At 47.5% G+C, this 16,229-nt stretch overlaps 1 protein-coding gene across 2 annotated transcripts in view; it reads right to left on the bottom strand.

The window, feature by feature from the left end:
• Gfpt2 (glutamine-fructose-6-phosphate transaminase 2) overlaps window positions 1–15,810 on the bottom strand; it is a 45,569-nt gene extending 29,759 nt beyond the window's left edge. For both annotated transcript variants that reach the window (XM_036197756.1, XM_036197757.1), the window contains exons 1-3: window positions 15,710–15,810; window positions 3,190–3,297; window positions 1,120–1,218 (exon numbers count right to left, since the gene is read on the bottom strand). In XM_036197756.1, coding sequence (XP_036053649.1) covers window positions 1,120–1,218; window positions 3,190–3,297; window positions 15,710–15,716 — 214 coding nt within the window. In that variant the 5' untranslated portion in view covers window positions 15,717–15,810. The remainder of the gene's footprint in view (window positions 1–1,119; window positions 1,219–3,189; window positions 3,298–15,709) is intronic.
• Between the last annotated feature and the right edge of the window lie 419 nt (window positions 15,811–16,229).

Below are 16,229 nucleotides of genomic sequence, written 5' to 3'. Positions count from 1 at the left end.
GCTTGGATCTGAATTCTGGTCCTCAGGCTTGTGTGGCAAGCAAAGCCATCTCCCTGGACAACTATACTTTAAAAACAAGCATTGGTAGCTGGGCGGTGGTGGCGCATGCCTTTGATCCCAGCACGTAGACTGCAGAGGCAGGTGGATCCCTAAATTCAAGGCTAACCTGGTCTACAAGTGAGTTCCAAGACAGCCAGGGCTACACAGAGAAACCCTGTCTCAAGATGCGGGGGGGAAGGGAGGAAGAGCATTGGCATCCCACCACCAAGGCAAGGTGGTTTCATTACACTTGACACATCATCTTGATTAGTGGTCCACCTTTAAAGTCAATCACACACGTGGCAGACACCACAGGGATCTGCCATATTTGGGTACCACCCATGCTGTTAAATTTTACTTAGTGTTTTAACCAAACCATTTCCTTTTTCCCTTTTAAGACAGGGCCCTGTAGCCCTGGAACTCATTACATAAACCAAGCTGGTCTCAAACTGGCAGCTATACCTCTTTCTGCCTTGGCCTCCCAAGTGCTAGGATTACAGGCTGGGGCCACTGTGTCTTACCCTTATTTCTTCTTTTGCTGGTTTTTTTTGTTTTGTTTTGTTTTTTTGTTTTGTTGTGTGTGTGTGTGTGTGTGTGTGTGTGTGTGTGTGTGTGTGTGTGTTTTAAACAAAGGGCTTCTCTGTGTAGCCCTGGCTGTCCTGGATCTCACTCTGTAGACCAGGCTGGCTTTGGCCTCACAGAGATCCATCTGCCTCTGCCTCCTGGAGTGCTGGCATTAAAGTGTATGCCACCACCACCCGACTCACCTTTATTTCTTAATCAAAATAAGTTGATTTAGAAAGGAAAATGATATATCTCTAATATAAATAGAAAAAGCAGTATTGCATGCCAGATTAAAATAAATGCATAAGTATTAAAATAGTTTTTAGAGTCTCTGCATGTAGCTGCTTAAAATGAGACACCCTACACTTTGAGACAGTCTTAACAACACACCCTTAACCCTTCTGGCAGTCACTCAAGTGTAGACGAATTTTCAGTCTCAAATGCTACTGGCAATGACGTATTTTCAAGGGGCCTGTGTGCCAGCCGCCACTCTGACACAGAGCATTTCCTACTCACTGTAAAGTTCTTCATCCAGAGCCTTCACCTTCCCCCGCTTCTTCACGAGATGGATGTGTCTTTCCTTGACTTCATGGTTATTCCCATCAATAGCCACACCTACAGATTACAGAAAGCACAGAGTTCTGATGCCTGCCTATTACCAGCATGACCTCCAGAAACTCTCAGAAAGAGCCCCTACTCCAAAGCGGCAGCCACTGTTCACACTTCCATCACAGCAGAGCACTTCGCTTATTTTAGAACTTCATAATCTTGAAAATATAAACATTTTTCACTGTGGAGTTGAATTTTGTCATGGCAAGGTGCAGTTTGCCAGCTCTGTCCAAGGCTTCACATCCATGACCAACCAACAGATGATCAGAAGTCTTGAAAAGAAAACAGGGGCTAAGGTGATGATAGCTCAGCTGGACCTGAGTGCAGTCTCCAGAACACACACGAAAACGCCAGGCAGGAGCCGGACAGTGGTGACGCTTGCCTTTACTCTCAGCCAGGCAGATCTTTGTGAGTTTGAAGCCAGCCTGGTCTACAGTGAGTTCCAGGACAGACAGGGCTACAGGAAGAAACCCTGTCTCAAAAATAACAAAAAAAAAAAAAAAAAAAAAAAAGGAAGGAACATCTGCCATTAAAGGCCAGAGGCGATTCAAAGGTACTTACCTGCTGTGCTCTTAGCAAGGTGATCTCCTAGCTGTCCTGTCCCTCCATTTACATGCCTATAAACCTGTCAGTCACCTGTCTCCTTGACTCAGCAAACTACTTAATTAATCATTTGGCCAGTGGAGGAGGGAACCCCGAGACAGCCACCTAATAAGGACTGGGAAGTGAGTTAGAAAGGTACTCAGGAAGGGCTTTGGAATTCAGAAGTGCTAAGAAAAGTGAAGAAAGATTGTAAAGCCACAGACACTGAGGATGTGATACCAAGTAGAGTGTGTGGACAGCCCTGGATTCCATCTGTTTTGTTTTGTTGTTTGGTTTTCAAGACAGGGTCTCTCTGTGTAACTGTTTGTCCTGGAACTCACTCTGTAGACCAAGCTGGACTGGGTCTGGGTCTGCCTCTGCCTCCCTCCAGAGTGCTGGGATCAAAGATGTGCGCCATCATGGCCCCCACTGCCCAGCGTAACTAGCTCAGTTTTTAATATCCTGACTAGTTAAATGTTACAAAATTGCATAATGATGGTTAAGGGGGAAAAAAAGAAAGAAAATTTATTTACAAAACTCTCTCCATTCTCAACCCAGATAATATCAACGTACAACAGCAGGGGTGCCAAGGAACTGCTAGAGGGGAATTTACTGAGGTATGACAGACAGGCAAAAAATCTGCATGTATATATAATGTACCAAACTCTCTGGACTTAGAGATAGGGATCTACCGGTGGAAATACCCGCCAAATCCCTGGCACTAACTTCTTCACTTAAGTTCTCTCCTCCATCAACATCAGTGTGAGTGCACATTTACCATGAGGTCTCCTGTTTCACAAACACAGTACCATATTATAAAGCATCCCCTCTAAGCTGTGGGGGGGGGGTGGGTGGGTGGTGGTGGAGGTGGTTCTCCAGGACTCACTCACCTCGCACAAGTGAGACTTTGTGTCCTTTGAGCAATACTGACCAGGCTATGTCTGGTAGAGATTTTGTTAAGAGATTTTTTTTTTTTTTAACCCTGTGTTTTCTTTTCTACTGTTAAAAATAAAATGTTTTCTCAATTTTTCTGCACTTTTGAAACTTCTTTAATAAGCAAGTGTGGTTATTCTTAGATTATTAAAGGCAGCTGTAGAGAGACTGAAGGGGGAAAGAAAGAGGCTTGGTCTGCCCTTAGGCACGGCGAGGGGGCACTTTTACCACCCATGTGTGCAGATGGCCAAAATGCCCACAGAAGATGGAATGTGGCCCCTTAAAGGGCAAATGTGACATTTTCCACAGTCCACAAGGGAAGCTGGGAGGTATAGCCTTTCAGCAGGAAGCTACTAGTTATTCTATTAACAAAGGAATGGTAAGAAGTGTCAGGGAAATTCCCAGGCTGAAAAAGCCCCACCACAAAGAACATGGGAAAGAGTCTATTCCAGGGAGACCCACCTGCTGAGTCATAGCCCCGGTACTCCAGCCGCTGCAGACCCTTGATCAAGGTTTCGAAAATCTCTTTCCTCGTCTTGGGAACTCTGTAATTCATATATGCAAAGATGCCTGTCCAAAGAGAAAACAAAATGTCACCTTAAGAAAATACCAGTGTAGCCTGGCGGCGGTGGCACACGCCTTTAATCCCAGCACTCGGGAGGCAAAACCAGGAGGATCTCTGAGTTCAAGGCCAGCCTGGTGTATAGAGCGAGATCCAGGACCGGCACCAAAAATACTGTATTGGGGGGTTAAAACCAAAAAAACATAAACAAACAAAAAACCAAAAAAACACATCAGACAAAGGAGGCATCTCAGCCCCTAGGCTGCTTACAGATGAAAGGCTAGCAAGAATGGCTGCCCCTCCTGTCCTCTGGAAGAGTTGCATTCTGTCAGCCCTTCTGTCTGTGGCAAAAGCTCACAAGAGCCCTGTGTCATGACCCATGGCCTCAAGGTTCCACTGCAGAGAATTTCTCTGCCACCCACTGGCAGAACCGAGGAAGTAAGGGACCAAGAGTAGTTTAAAAAAAAAAAAAAAAAAAAAAAAAAGCAGTTTATTTAAGACCTTGCAAAGCTGGGCAACACCAACAGAGATCAGAAAGACAAAATGGAGGGTGTGTCTCCGCAGTGCAAACAAGTTTTTATTGTCCTGATGGCAGGTCCTTTCTCCTCTTTCCTCATTGGCTTAGAACTCAGGAGGGTACAAATGACACAGTATCTATCTATTTCTCAGTAAAGACCACACATGGGTTTATCTCTCAGCCCAATCTGATGGATATCTTCTCAATTAATATCCCCTCTTCCCAAATGACTCAACTTGTGTCAAATTGACAAAACAAAACAAAAACAAAAAACCTAGCCAGCACAGCTTGTTTCTTTTCCTTTCCTTCTGTATCGTGCTCCATCTGCAACTCCAGCTAGCTCCAGGGATATTTGATGCCCTCTTCTGGTCTCCAAGGGCAACTGCACTCACGTGCATATACACACAGAGGCACAGGCACACACACATACACATAGTTCTTAAAAACATGCATAGTGTGCTTTCTATGAGGTTTCATATGTTTTTCTTTTTTAAATGGCCAAGGGCAATTTTGACACAAAGCTTCAGGTCAGGGGAGAGAGAGGTACTGGGGATAAGAGCTGTGTGTGCAATATGGGTCCTTCCCTAGCAGCTCACGCTTTCTGCCCCACACTTCAAACCAAAACACATCTGGCTCTTGGGTGTATTTTTATTACATTCCTTATTTTTTAAAGATAATTTTCTTTCAATATCAGAATCTTTGAATATTTGAATCTTCTTGAGATACAAATGTACTAAATTTATCACTTAAAAAGTACATTTCCAAGGTTTTTAGTCCTACTCAGTTTGTACAACCACTGCCACGACCTATGTTTAGGTGAGCCTTTGCTCACATGTGTTTTTCAGTGAACAATGAGAACGTTCCCTGGGTTGTATGGCCAGAATTCCAGTCAATAAATGGACATAGAATTATCTGGGACAGTCATAGAAGATGAAGCTACTCAAGACAGTAGTCTTCCCTTATCAGAAATTTTGATTCCTGAGGTTTTGGCCTTGGCCTGAAAGTAGTAACTAGAAAATCTTGACAAAGAAATAATTCCTAAGTTTGAAGTTGCACACCACTCTAACATGAGGAAATAGGCTCCCAGTTAGCATGTGAACTAATCCGATTATTCAGAGTAGCCACGCTGTATACATGACCCACACATTGTCTGCATTACCAGAATGAGTATCAGAGACTCTCAGCACCAGATGCCAGCAAAGCATCACAGGACCAGGTGATGACTGAAGTCCCACAGCATCACATTTGTGTTTAAGTGATGTTTGTTTTATTTAAAAACAGTCCCAAGTGCAAGAGTAGCGACAGCAAGGAATGACAGCCCAGAGGGGCTCTTATGTCCTTCCTTTTCAGTGAAAAGATAAAAGTTATTGATTGACTAAGAGCAGGAAAATCGGGGCTGCAGAGATGGCTCAGAGGTGAAGAGCACTGACTGCTCTTCCAGAGGTCCTGAGTTCAATTCCCAGCAACCACATGGTGGTTCACAATTATTTGTAATGAGATCTGGCGCCCTCTTCTGGTGTGCAAGCATACATGCTGTATACATAATAAATAAAATCTTAGAGAGAGAGAGAGAGAGAGAGAGAGAGAGAGAGAGAGAGAGAGAGAAGGAAAATCATATGCTGGGGTTACTCAGATCAACAATAAAAAGGAATATTCTACCTGAGAAACTGTGAAAGAAGAAATGTGGGCCTCCTCTGTTGTCATCCCTCAGACTGCACATTTACTACCACAGACCATGCTAAAGGCTTTGCTGGGGGACAAGACACGGCTGTGTGTGTGTGTGTGTGTGTGTGTGTGTGTGTGTGTGTGTGTGTGTACATGCTGGAGTGAGAGCATGCAGAGGCTAGAGCAAGACACTAGATATTTCCCTCTATTGCTCTCTATTTCAATTGCATTGAGACAGAGATTCTGGAAGCTCACATTTAGGGTAGCCTGGCTAGCCAATGAGCTCTTGGGATCCATCTGCCTCTACTCCCAAGTGGTGGGGTCCCAGGCACACACAGCCATACCCACCTTTTTATGTGGGTGCTAAAGATTCAAACTCAGCTCCTCATGCCTATTAATCCCTCTTCTCAGACCCTGGAGTCTTTTTAAACTACGTTTTCCCAGCACCCCATGAATGTTCCAGAATTATACCTACACCCATTAAGGGGACTTGACATTCAATGCAGATAACATAAAGGAATAGAAAGGAGACTATCATCACCAAGATTTGAAAATATTTTAAAAAGAAGAGTGGGTTATAGTGGTGATGGTGAACACAGTCAAAATAATTGATATAATCCAAGGAAATTGTCTTCACAAACCTAACATTGTACAATGAACATACACCAGTAATGTTTCCAATGTATGGAATGCAGTCAGGCAAGTGTTTGTATCAGTTTTGATGGATTGGTTTTTCTTCCTGTCATGGGTCCTATTTTTCCATGTGATGCTTAGTTAATATTTTGATATCTTGAGTCCTGAGTATTTTTACATATGTATAAATTAGATATCCATAAGTATAACAAAGTTTTAAAAACCTTTTAAAGCTGGATTGTTTGGGGCAGGAAGCCTCCGGGTGCAGCCCTCCCACCCTCCCTGCCTCGTCCTCTTCTAGCCACACTCCACTTCTGAACACTCGTCTAGCACGTATGCTTTTGCATGCCACTGAAGATCGAACGGCTTGGGGGAAGGGACACATTGGAGCCCCCTGGTGGGATATTAAAATGTCCTTGTCCTCAGGACCACCAGCTGTGTTGACAGCCAGCCAGGAGCTTGGCAGGCAGTTGAGGCACAGTTTGTGAGCTGACTGCTGCGGAACAAGCTGCCAAGAGGGTTTGCGAGGCCTTTGCATAAGAACACAAATCTTCTCATTGTCACCATGGAATACATACTCGGTGACTTTTTGTTAGTGAAGCACCAACCCTCCCTCTCCCTGTATAGCTAATCCTCCTGGCCAGTTGGGTTAGCACAAAACTGAACTGAAATAAACAGACTAGTATACATATTGCTAATTATTAATCACATCTTTTTTGTTTGTTTGTTTGTTTGTTTTTTGAGACAGGGTTTCTCTGTGTAGCTTTGCGCCTTTCTTTTCGCCAACTCACTTGGTAGCCCAGGCTGGCCTTGAACTCACAGAGATCCGCCTGTCTCTGCCTCCCGAGTGCTGGGATTAAAGGCGTGCGCCACCACTGCCCGGCCATTTTTTTAAGATCATAAAGTAGAAGAAAGCTGCTTTCCCAGGAATTTCTCTTGTCAGAATTGCCTCTTGGCATCCACTATCCTATCTGTAAAATAAAGTGATGATGAAATTTCAATTTTAAATGGGAAAGATCAGCTTGCATTTAATTTCATGCAACCTCTTCAGAAGGCATTTGGTAGTCATCTGAGATGAAAAGTGAACACATGTCATGATAAGAGCTATTTTGGTTCTAAAAAATACACCCAGCAGACACCTTCGAAGAAGTGCATATGTACTCATAAAAGGTGAGCAGCTCAGGCTTGTTTGTGACCTCGTCAGACTGGAGACAGCCTGGTGCTCAGCTGGACCCCGGTAAACACCGCTGCCGATGCACAGAGCAAGCAGGCACAGCCAGGCAGAGCCCTCCACAGGGAGCATGACCGGTCCAGGCACTCTTTCAGAAAGCAGTCAAATCTCCATGATGTACGAAAGGAAAAAAGCATCTTGTAAATCATACAGGGTGTGATGGAAAGCCATGTAGAAAGATTTTCCCTCAGTGTCTGTAAGAGAATGGGTTCAGGATGTCCTGGGGATACCAAAATTCAAGTGTTCAAGTCTCTGTTAGATAAAAGGGTAGAATTATACATAATCTACCTACACACGCCCTCCCTATACTCTCCATCCCTTTCCTCTCTCTCATCCATCTCCCAGGGCTTCAAGTATACTAGGCAAGCACTTCACCACTGAGAGTCTTAATCTTAAAAAAGATCTAATAAGAAAATCTCAGCCGGGAAGCGGTGGCGCATGCCTTTAATCCTAGCCCTTGGGAGGCAGAAGCAGGCAGATCTCTATGAGTTTGAGACCAGCCTGGTCTACAGAGTAAATTCCAGGACAGCCAAGGCTATATGTAGGACATCCCAGTGAGGTCAGACTGGCTCAGCTCAGGAGGAAGCAGAGAGGCAGGGAGGGAGTAGGGGACTGGCATTTGAGACTTTGGAAGGGAAGGGCATGTCCATGGCTGACCTAAGGGTAGGCTTGTAACCACCTGAAGTAGCACTGACCTCCGAGAGACGAGCAAGGGTTTGGCTAGAAATCCCAGGTGTCTCTCCATTACTGGATCTGCCCTTGAGAGTTTCAGCCCTCCTCACGGGCACGGCAGTCCGCACAGGAAATCAGGATTAACCAGGGATGTGTCAAATTCACCACTGCCCAAACAGTTCATCCTTGTCAACCTTTGTTCCTTGGCTAGGATGTCCTCCCTTATGATGGCATGGGAGATTTTCTCTTTCTGATTTTAACTTTCTATTTAGTTATTTGTTTGACGTGCATGTATATGAGCATGTTTGTGTCGTGGCACTCATGTGGAGGTCAGGTCTTTCCTCCCACCATGTGAGTGAGCTCCAAGGATTCAACTCAGGTCATCAGACTAGGTGGACAGCACCTTTACCAGCTGAACCATCTTGCTGGCTTTGGAGATTTCTTTCCTTCTTTCTTTCTTTCTTTCCTTCCTTCCTTCCTTCCTTCCTTCCTTCCTTCTTTCTTTCTTTCTTTCTTTCTTTCTTTCTTTTTTTCCTCAAGACAGGGCTTCCAGGTCGTGATCACCTGGAAGAACAGTAGCCCTAAGAGGGTAGAAAGGACCTGAACACAGCTCCCCATGAGATCCATAAAAAAACAGGCTTAGGGTCACGACATCCTCTCCCTCCCCTTTACTGGCCATGTTACATCGAGAAACACAGAAGGTGGGGGCCGAAGTCCACAGCCAAGGCCACAGGCCCATCTCTGATCCCATCCCTGCCCTGTGCATCCTGTGTAGCCTAGACAAGTCACTGAACCCTGGAAACTTGATTTTACCAGTGAAGCAGGAGTGAGAGCAGCATCTACTTAGCAGGGTAATTATGACAGTTCAGAGCGTCTTCGTAAAGCCTTCAGCACACTGTCATATAACCAGTGTTCATATGAATAAAATGAGGTAAGGAGCTTCCCACCCCAAGGCTGCCTGCCGTCACTGCAAATGCCACACATTCCTACAGCACATGGTCAGTAGCCCTCAAGAAGTGACTGTTAAATAAAGCCTGGGTGTGGGGGAAGACTACCACTATTTTTTCTTGACCCTCTGTCTGGGAAACAGACGGTTCAGCCAAATGTGTGATCTGGCTGTGACTTGAGCAAAGTTTCATCCAATCCATAATCATATCTTCAGCCCTTGGGGCCTTGCCACTGTCATGGTTCAGTGAGTTGTAGGGATGAGCCTTACAGAGTAGCGTGAAGGGGGTCGTCGAGGCATAGGGGTCCCCAGAACTGTGATTCAAAGGCAGAGGGACTAAGGGCTGGCAGTGGGGACATGCTTCGTACTAGACTGGGGGGAGACATCTCCAAGGGCTGGCTCTTTACAAAAGTGGCTTCTGTTCCCTGGATCAGCTGGCGGGGGGGGCCCCATGAGGTTTGCTGAGTTCTTTAGCTGCCACCTTAGAGGTCAGAGAACTATTTGCTTCACATACTCACTTCCTCACCCTTTGGTTTGACTCCCAGCTAGATACAACCTTTTACAGTCTACTACATACAACCACATCTACATTAGCATCTTCACTACATAAACCTATGGTAGGTGCACGATGAACAGTTGTTGAATGGATGAATGCATGAATAAATAAATAGATGGAGATAACTAAGGAAAGCGGCCCTGGAACTAGGCCTAAGACACCTACACTCAGCCAGGCGAAGGTAGATCTGTTTGTTAGAAATCATCTCCCCTCTGCACAAGCCTGTGAGATTACTCAAGAGACTCAGTCTCCACAGAAGTCATACAAACAGAGGCCCCTAGAGTTCAGAGCTCAGCCTCCAAGTGACAGATAATGACAATGACCAGTTCAGGGAAGTAACTTCCTCTGAGTACCCAGCCAGCTCTGAGCACTTAGAATTTATCAGCAATCCCTTGAGTGGTGGGGGAGGGGAAGGGCGGGTGGGTGGGAACCTAAAAGATAAAGAGGGCAGGGTGGATGAGATTCCTCTGATCCTGTTGGTAGTCCATCTCCATACATTGGTTTCCCAAGGAGAACACTCCACCCAGAGGCCCAGCCTGAACCCTCACAGAGAAGGGCCCTGCACCATGGGAGCCACATCACCACTCACCCAGGCTGGGGTACCCAATGTTGAGCCTCCTACTGACTACCACTGTTCTCAGAATCAAAAGGACCAGGAGTCTAACAGAAAGGAAGTAACGGTCTAAGCAGGAGAACAGGGTCAAGTTGGTTGTTTTGTTTGTTTCTCTATCTCAAGGAAATGCTCCTGAAATTCTTCTATGTTTGTGTTGGGGAAGTTGAGGCAGGTCTACTTTCTTGAGCAAGGCCCACAGGTGTGGTGAAGTCACTGAGCCAAGGGTATGAGACTATGCCTTCTCCGACTGGCCTTCACTCTTGTAGACTGGGTTAGACCAATCAATTGATATGCAAATAACAATTCTTGCTGCCTCCTTAAAAGGGGGAGAGTAAAAGTGGACACACCATGTAATATGTGGTCCCACTATCGAGTTCTTACAGAGCAGTGATTTTCTGAAGTCATGGCCATGGACACTGAATGGACACAACACTTGCTGTTCTAACAGAGGATGGAGTCCAGTTCCCAGCACCCCCATCAGGCAGTTTTCAAGGGCCTGTACAGGCAGGAGGATTAGAAGTTCAAGGTCAACAGGGTAGTGGTGGCGAATGCCTTGAATCCCAGCACTCAAGAGACAGGCAGATTTCTGTGAGTTTGAGGCCAGCCTGGTCTACAGAGGAGTTCCAGGACAGCCAGGGCTACACAGAGAAACCCTTCTTGAAAAAAACAAAAACAAACTAACAAGATTCAAGGTCTTCTTTAATTTTATAGCAAGTTGAGGTCAGCCTGGGCTACAATGAGACTGGTTTTGGTTTTTTGGTTTTGTTTTAAGTGCAGTTTACTAATGCCATGACACACAATTTGCTAATTTTTCTGAATCTGGGAAAACAAGATAGGAAGGCTCAGAGAAGGGGACAGCCAGCATGGAGGGAATCCTGCTCAGTGAACAATGGATGAATTCAAATGCTCTACCATAGGGTTGGAGAAATGACTCAGTAGTTAAGGGTGAGTACAGCTCTTCCAAAGGACTCGAGCTCAGGTCCCAAATGAGTGCCAACATCACTACTAGAGGTGTGTGTAGGAGTGCTGAGATTGCCCCGGGGGCTTCCAGGAACCAGCTGGGTGCTATGTTTCCCCAATTACTCACTCAGGGACTTCCCATGACCCTCACCTGAGACTAGCTGTGGTGGAAGAATGTATACCATAGAAACCAACAAACTAGGGGCTGAAGAGATGGCTCAGTGGGTAAGAGTGAGTACTGCCTGAAGCTCTGGCTCCAGAGAACTGGATACTTCTGCACCCATATGAACACACATACACATAATTAATTTTCTTAATGGCAAACCAGAAAGCAACATATACCATCACATCACTGGGTCTCTGTTTTGCCCATTTTCACCAACAAGGCTTGGAGTGATATTCTCAGAAGACATTGCTTCCTTCTGAAGAATCCAGCTATGAACTGAAATGTCACAGGAAAGAAATGAGTGTCATAGCTGATTAGATTTTGAATGTTGGAAGAAGCCTTCTAATCTCCCTGTACAGGCACTACCTAAGCTATTGGCACAGAAGATCTGCATTCCAGCTGAGTGCAGTCCTCATACAATGGACAATTCTTCCCAAGAGCTGCTATATACAAGCAGATACACTTTGTGTGCTTGGATGCATGCATGAGTGCAATTCTGGACAAATCTGGAGAAATAAAACCCATGGCTGCTTCTCTTAGGGACATGATGAACAGGGAGAATGTGTTCCAAGTGGAGGGCAAGAGGTTCTGTGAATGCTTCATTATATGGCACAGCCGCAAACTTTTCAATAAATGAGGAGATCTGCTTGGTCCAACCAGCACATGTAGCACAACGCCCAGTAGGCTGGGAGGTATTTGAATGCTCCTTCGCTCAGTCTGAGAGTGCTAGGACCAGGGTGCTTGGGTGCATAGGATTTTAGACCTGTTTATGGACCTCTGAATTAGGCCCTCCAGGGCAAGACTTGGGCATCCAGGATTCCAAGCATTTGAACAGTTTGGGAGATAGTACCTGGAAGAGACTATCTCCAGCAAGAAAAATAATTGCCCTGGAAGGTATCTGTGCCTAATCCCCAGAATCTGTAGAGGTTGCTTTATATGAGGAAAGTCTCTACAGATAAGAGCAAAAGAATCTCAGACTGCCTCAGATCATCTGAGAGGCCCCCAAAGAATCACAAGTCCTTTTAAGAGGGAGGCGAAGGGAGACTGGCCATGGAAAAGGAGGAGGTCACATGACCATAAGACATAGAATGCTGTGCCCGTAGCCTGGCATGCCTGCATGCCCCTCTCTCTGCAGCGCTCACATTTGAGTCTGCAGGCACCATCACTGGCCTCGCATCCCTCTGGTCAGTCAGTCAGTTCTCTGTTCCTCTACACTGTGCTGGTCTTCCAAACTGCTGGGAGTCAACAGGTAACTCTGCGATGTCTCTGTGCGTGAGACATCCAGGAGACAGCTCGTGCTCATCATCTAAGAGACCACTAGAGTGCCATTCAGAAGTATGAACCCAAGGTTGCTCATCTTTGAATATTTTTTTCAAGAGAACACACACACACACACACACACACACACACACCACTTTTATGAGCTCTCTTAATTTTGTAATCTGGTAACTAATTTAAAAAAAAAAAATGTTTAAACCCTGTGTGTTGAACAAAAAGCTGTCTGTCTGCCTGGCTCAGTCTGGCACTACCAGGGTGTAGCCTGTGCCTGAGGTACCAGCTGGCAGGATTTGCCAGCTGGATTATTCTGCTGTGGCCCTGGACCGGACTACAGCAGGATGGCCATTTTCTTCACCTGCCCCTTCTGAGAAGTGGGTGGCACAGCCGCATGACCTTTAGAACCTCAGAGCCTAGAAAACATGGAACCTCCCCACAGGCAATCATTCATGGGGATTGCATGAAGAATAAAAGAGCGGGAAGAAAATTGCAAGGAAGGGGGTAGAGAATACAGTGACCTTCCTACTGGCAGAAAGCCAACAGGATACAAGCAACTCTCTGATGTCAATAAAACTGCACGTGGGTACCTGTGGTGGTTAGGTTTAATAGTGAATCTTTCTAGAATCCTCTGGGAAGGGAGTCTCCATGAAGGTCTGTCTAGATTAAGTTGGCCTGTGGGCATGCTGGTAGTAGATTTTTTTTTTTTTTTTTTTTAACTTGGGTTAGTTTAGGCAGACTCACTCAGAATGTAGGTGGGACCATTTCATGGGCTGGGTGCTGGGCTGAATGAAAAGGAGGCAGAGAACTAAGGGCTACATTCCTGCCCTCTGCTCATGACTATGGATTTCATCTGTTTAGAGGCCTCTTGCTCCTGCAACCTGGACTCCTCTCCCCTCCCCCCTCCCCTCCCCTCCCCCTACAATGATGGACTGTAACTTGGAATAAGCACCTTTCTCCCTTAAGTTGCTTCCGTCAGGGTATTTTCTCAGAGCGACAGGAAAGCAAGCTAAGACGATCTTGAAGGGTCAGTTCAGCTAAACTCTCAACACGCTGAAGGTTTCTGAGTGGAGGGTGGGATCCTGCTGGGCCCCAGCTTTCTGTGGGTGGAGAGGTCATCAGAGCATGGTCATCAGCCGGCTGATAAGGACAGGCCTTTGTTCTTGACCCCTGAAACCTGAGGCTGCTTTGAAAGAAACCAACAGGCGGGGGCCCAGGGAAGTGAAAGGACCTGAAAGTTCTTGTTCAGACAGGCCCCAGTGGGCCTCAGTTTCTCCAAATGCAGAGGGAAACTGGTCCAATATTTGTTGTGTCCTTGTGCCAAAAGCACGATCGTTACCATTTTCTTGTAAAATTCACCAAATTACAAGAGAAAGCAGCCATAGAAGGAAAACCGTTATCCTGTGATGAACACATACAGACCACATAATCCAAGAGAACCCAGACCACTGTGTTCTAGTCTAGGCACCTGTGCTGTGAGCTCTGAACCTGGGACAAACGGTGCCTGGGAAGCGACAGAGAAACACTAAAAACACAGTAGGCTTTAATCCTTAGTCAGGATGTTACAGGATCCCTGGCTAAAGGCAGGGGGCTGGGGTAAACGTCAGTAAGAATGACCTCAAAGGAAAAAACCCTAAAGTTTGAGCCTAGAGCATCTGAATTTCTGAATAGAAGAAGCTCAGCGGAGCCAAGACTTCTCCCCAGTCCTAGACATCCTCTTGTGACCCCAAGGCCCTTCTACTCAGTCACAAGTCAACACCAAAGTCTAGAAAGGATACAGGTTGATTATAACCCCAAACTTGATCTCTTCCAAAGAGTTGAAGGAGACTGTCCCCCTTGGAAAGACACTAGAGAAAGGCAGATGCTAGGAAAAAGCAGGGTGGAAGCCTCAGGCGCTTGGTGGTGTGGACGGAGGGCCATCTGAGGACCAGCAAGGAAAGCCAAATAGTTCAAATAGTTTGAAGTTCTCACATTAGTCTAGCTCTAAGGCCACCAGTGGTTAGAGACCTGCAAGGGCTCGAACCCAGGGAGCTTTGAATCTAACAAAATTTCCATCTTCGTTTCTTTTCTGGGTCCAGAAACGCCCGAGGCAACCTTACATACACATTGCCAAGGATACTTGGGAGTCCTAAGATTCTGTCCGCTGGTCCAGGAATTTAAACCGACTCCAGCTCGCTCTGGACGAGGCTGTGTCTCAAAGCCTTCTGCCCGCTCCCTGGTCAGTGGTTGCTTTTCTCCTGGCTCACGAAACAAGGCCTGTACAGACCTTGGCTTTGGACTCACCCCCCTGGCACACCCCACCTCGCAAGCCCTCAGCAAAGTCAGAGAGGCGCCTTTCATGGCTTCAAAAGTTCCACCAGGTTCTCCAGCCGCAGGGGGCTGGAGTGGGTAACTGAATCCTACTCAAGGAGGGGGAAAAAAAGCACAGTGACCTTTTGTCCCAGAAGTTCCCGGCTTTCCCCGGCCAGACAGCCAGCGGAGGCGGCCCAGCTAGCCAGGAGGGTAAAGAATTGCAGATGTGCGCCTAGGGCGGCCGCCCTCCCTTCTGCTCCCAAAGCCCCGCGGGCACCTCGGCGTCGGCGTCGCCCAGGGCTGCGCCGCTATCCGGTCCAAGGCTCCGGGGAGTCACTGTCTCCCACGTCTTCCAGCAAAGCTTCACCACAGGACCCACCCTTCTAGGAACAGGAGGGGGTTCATTTCGGGTCGCCAGAAAGACGCGCAAACCCTCCCGGGAGCACGAGGAGCTGCTCTGGACGCCCCAGAGCGGGCTGCTGACACCGCACAGGTGCGGTCGCCTGTCCTCGGTGGGCGCGGCGGACTGGGACTCGGGACCGCCACTCCGCGCCTGAGATGCTTACGCTTGCTCGTGGCGGCCTTTGTGGGCCAAGTGAAGGAAGAGCCCTCCCGATACACGGGGTGGAGATACCTCGGCGTTGTGGAGATCCAAGCGGGGGGACCCGCCCCGTAGCCTCTACTCTGTGCTGTCCCGACTTGGGTCTTCTCACACCGAGTTTAGGCATCCCCCTCCACACGCCCCCCAGGTCCCCGAGACGTCACCCCGGGGCCGGGCGCGGGGAAGGCAGGCCTGGCTAATGAAAGCCCCACGATCGCCGCCCCCAGCAGGTCCCCTGCGCCTGGCTCTCCGGCCTAGGCTCTGAAAGGTTGTGAGGGAGGCTGCCCTGCACTCACCGCACATGGTGGCTGCCGATCGCCCCAGACACTCAGACGACTCCCAGTGCCTCACGCTCCCAGGCTCCGGCTCCCGCCGCTCGGCCTCCTGCCCTTATAGCCAGCCACTAGCCCTCTGAGAGGGGTGGGGCTGGGGCGGGGCCTCATGCCGCCTGCTTGCCCCTCATTGGTGGTCCCTGGTTGTCGTGACAACGGCGGGGGCCCTCAAGACTCAAGGAAAGGAGTGAGGGGCGGCTCCCAAGAGTCATTCCTACTGTAAGGGGAGGGAGGAAGGCCAATCGGCGGCAAACACCTTGAGTTCAGACTTGAGTCAGACATATTAGACGAGAAACCTTAGCCAGGGGGACGGATCGCTCTGTGCCTCAGTTTCCTCATTCGTAAACTATGATAACAATAGAACGTACCTCTCTCTCAGTTCCTCCTGAGGTTAAAGACAGGCCGGGTATGCACAGAGCGCGCGCGCACGCACGTACGTGTGTGTGTGTGTGTGTGTGTGTGTGTGTGTGTGTACACACACACA

This window comes from Onychomys torridus, chromosome 8 (assembly GCF_903995425.1).
Source record: "Onychomys torridus chromosome 8, mOncTor1.1, whole genome shotgun sequence".
Classification (NCBI taxonomy): domain Eukaryota; kingdom Metazoa; phylum Chordata; class Mammalia; order Rodentia; family Cricetidae; genus Onychomys; species Onychomys torridus.
This window is presented reverse-complemented; position numbering and strand designations above follow the sequence as displayed.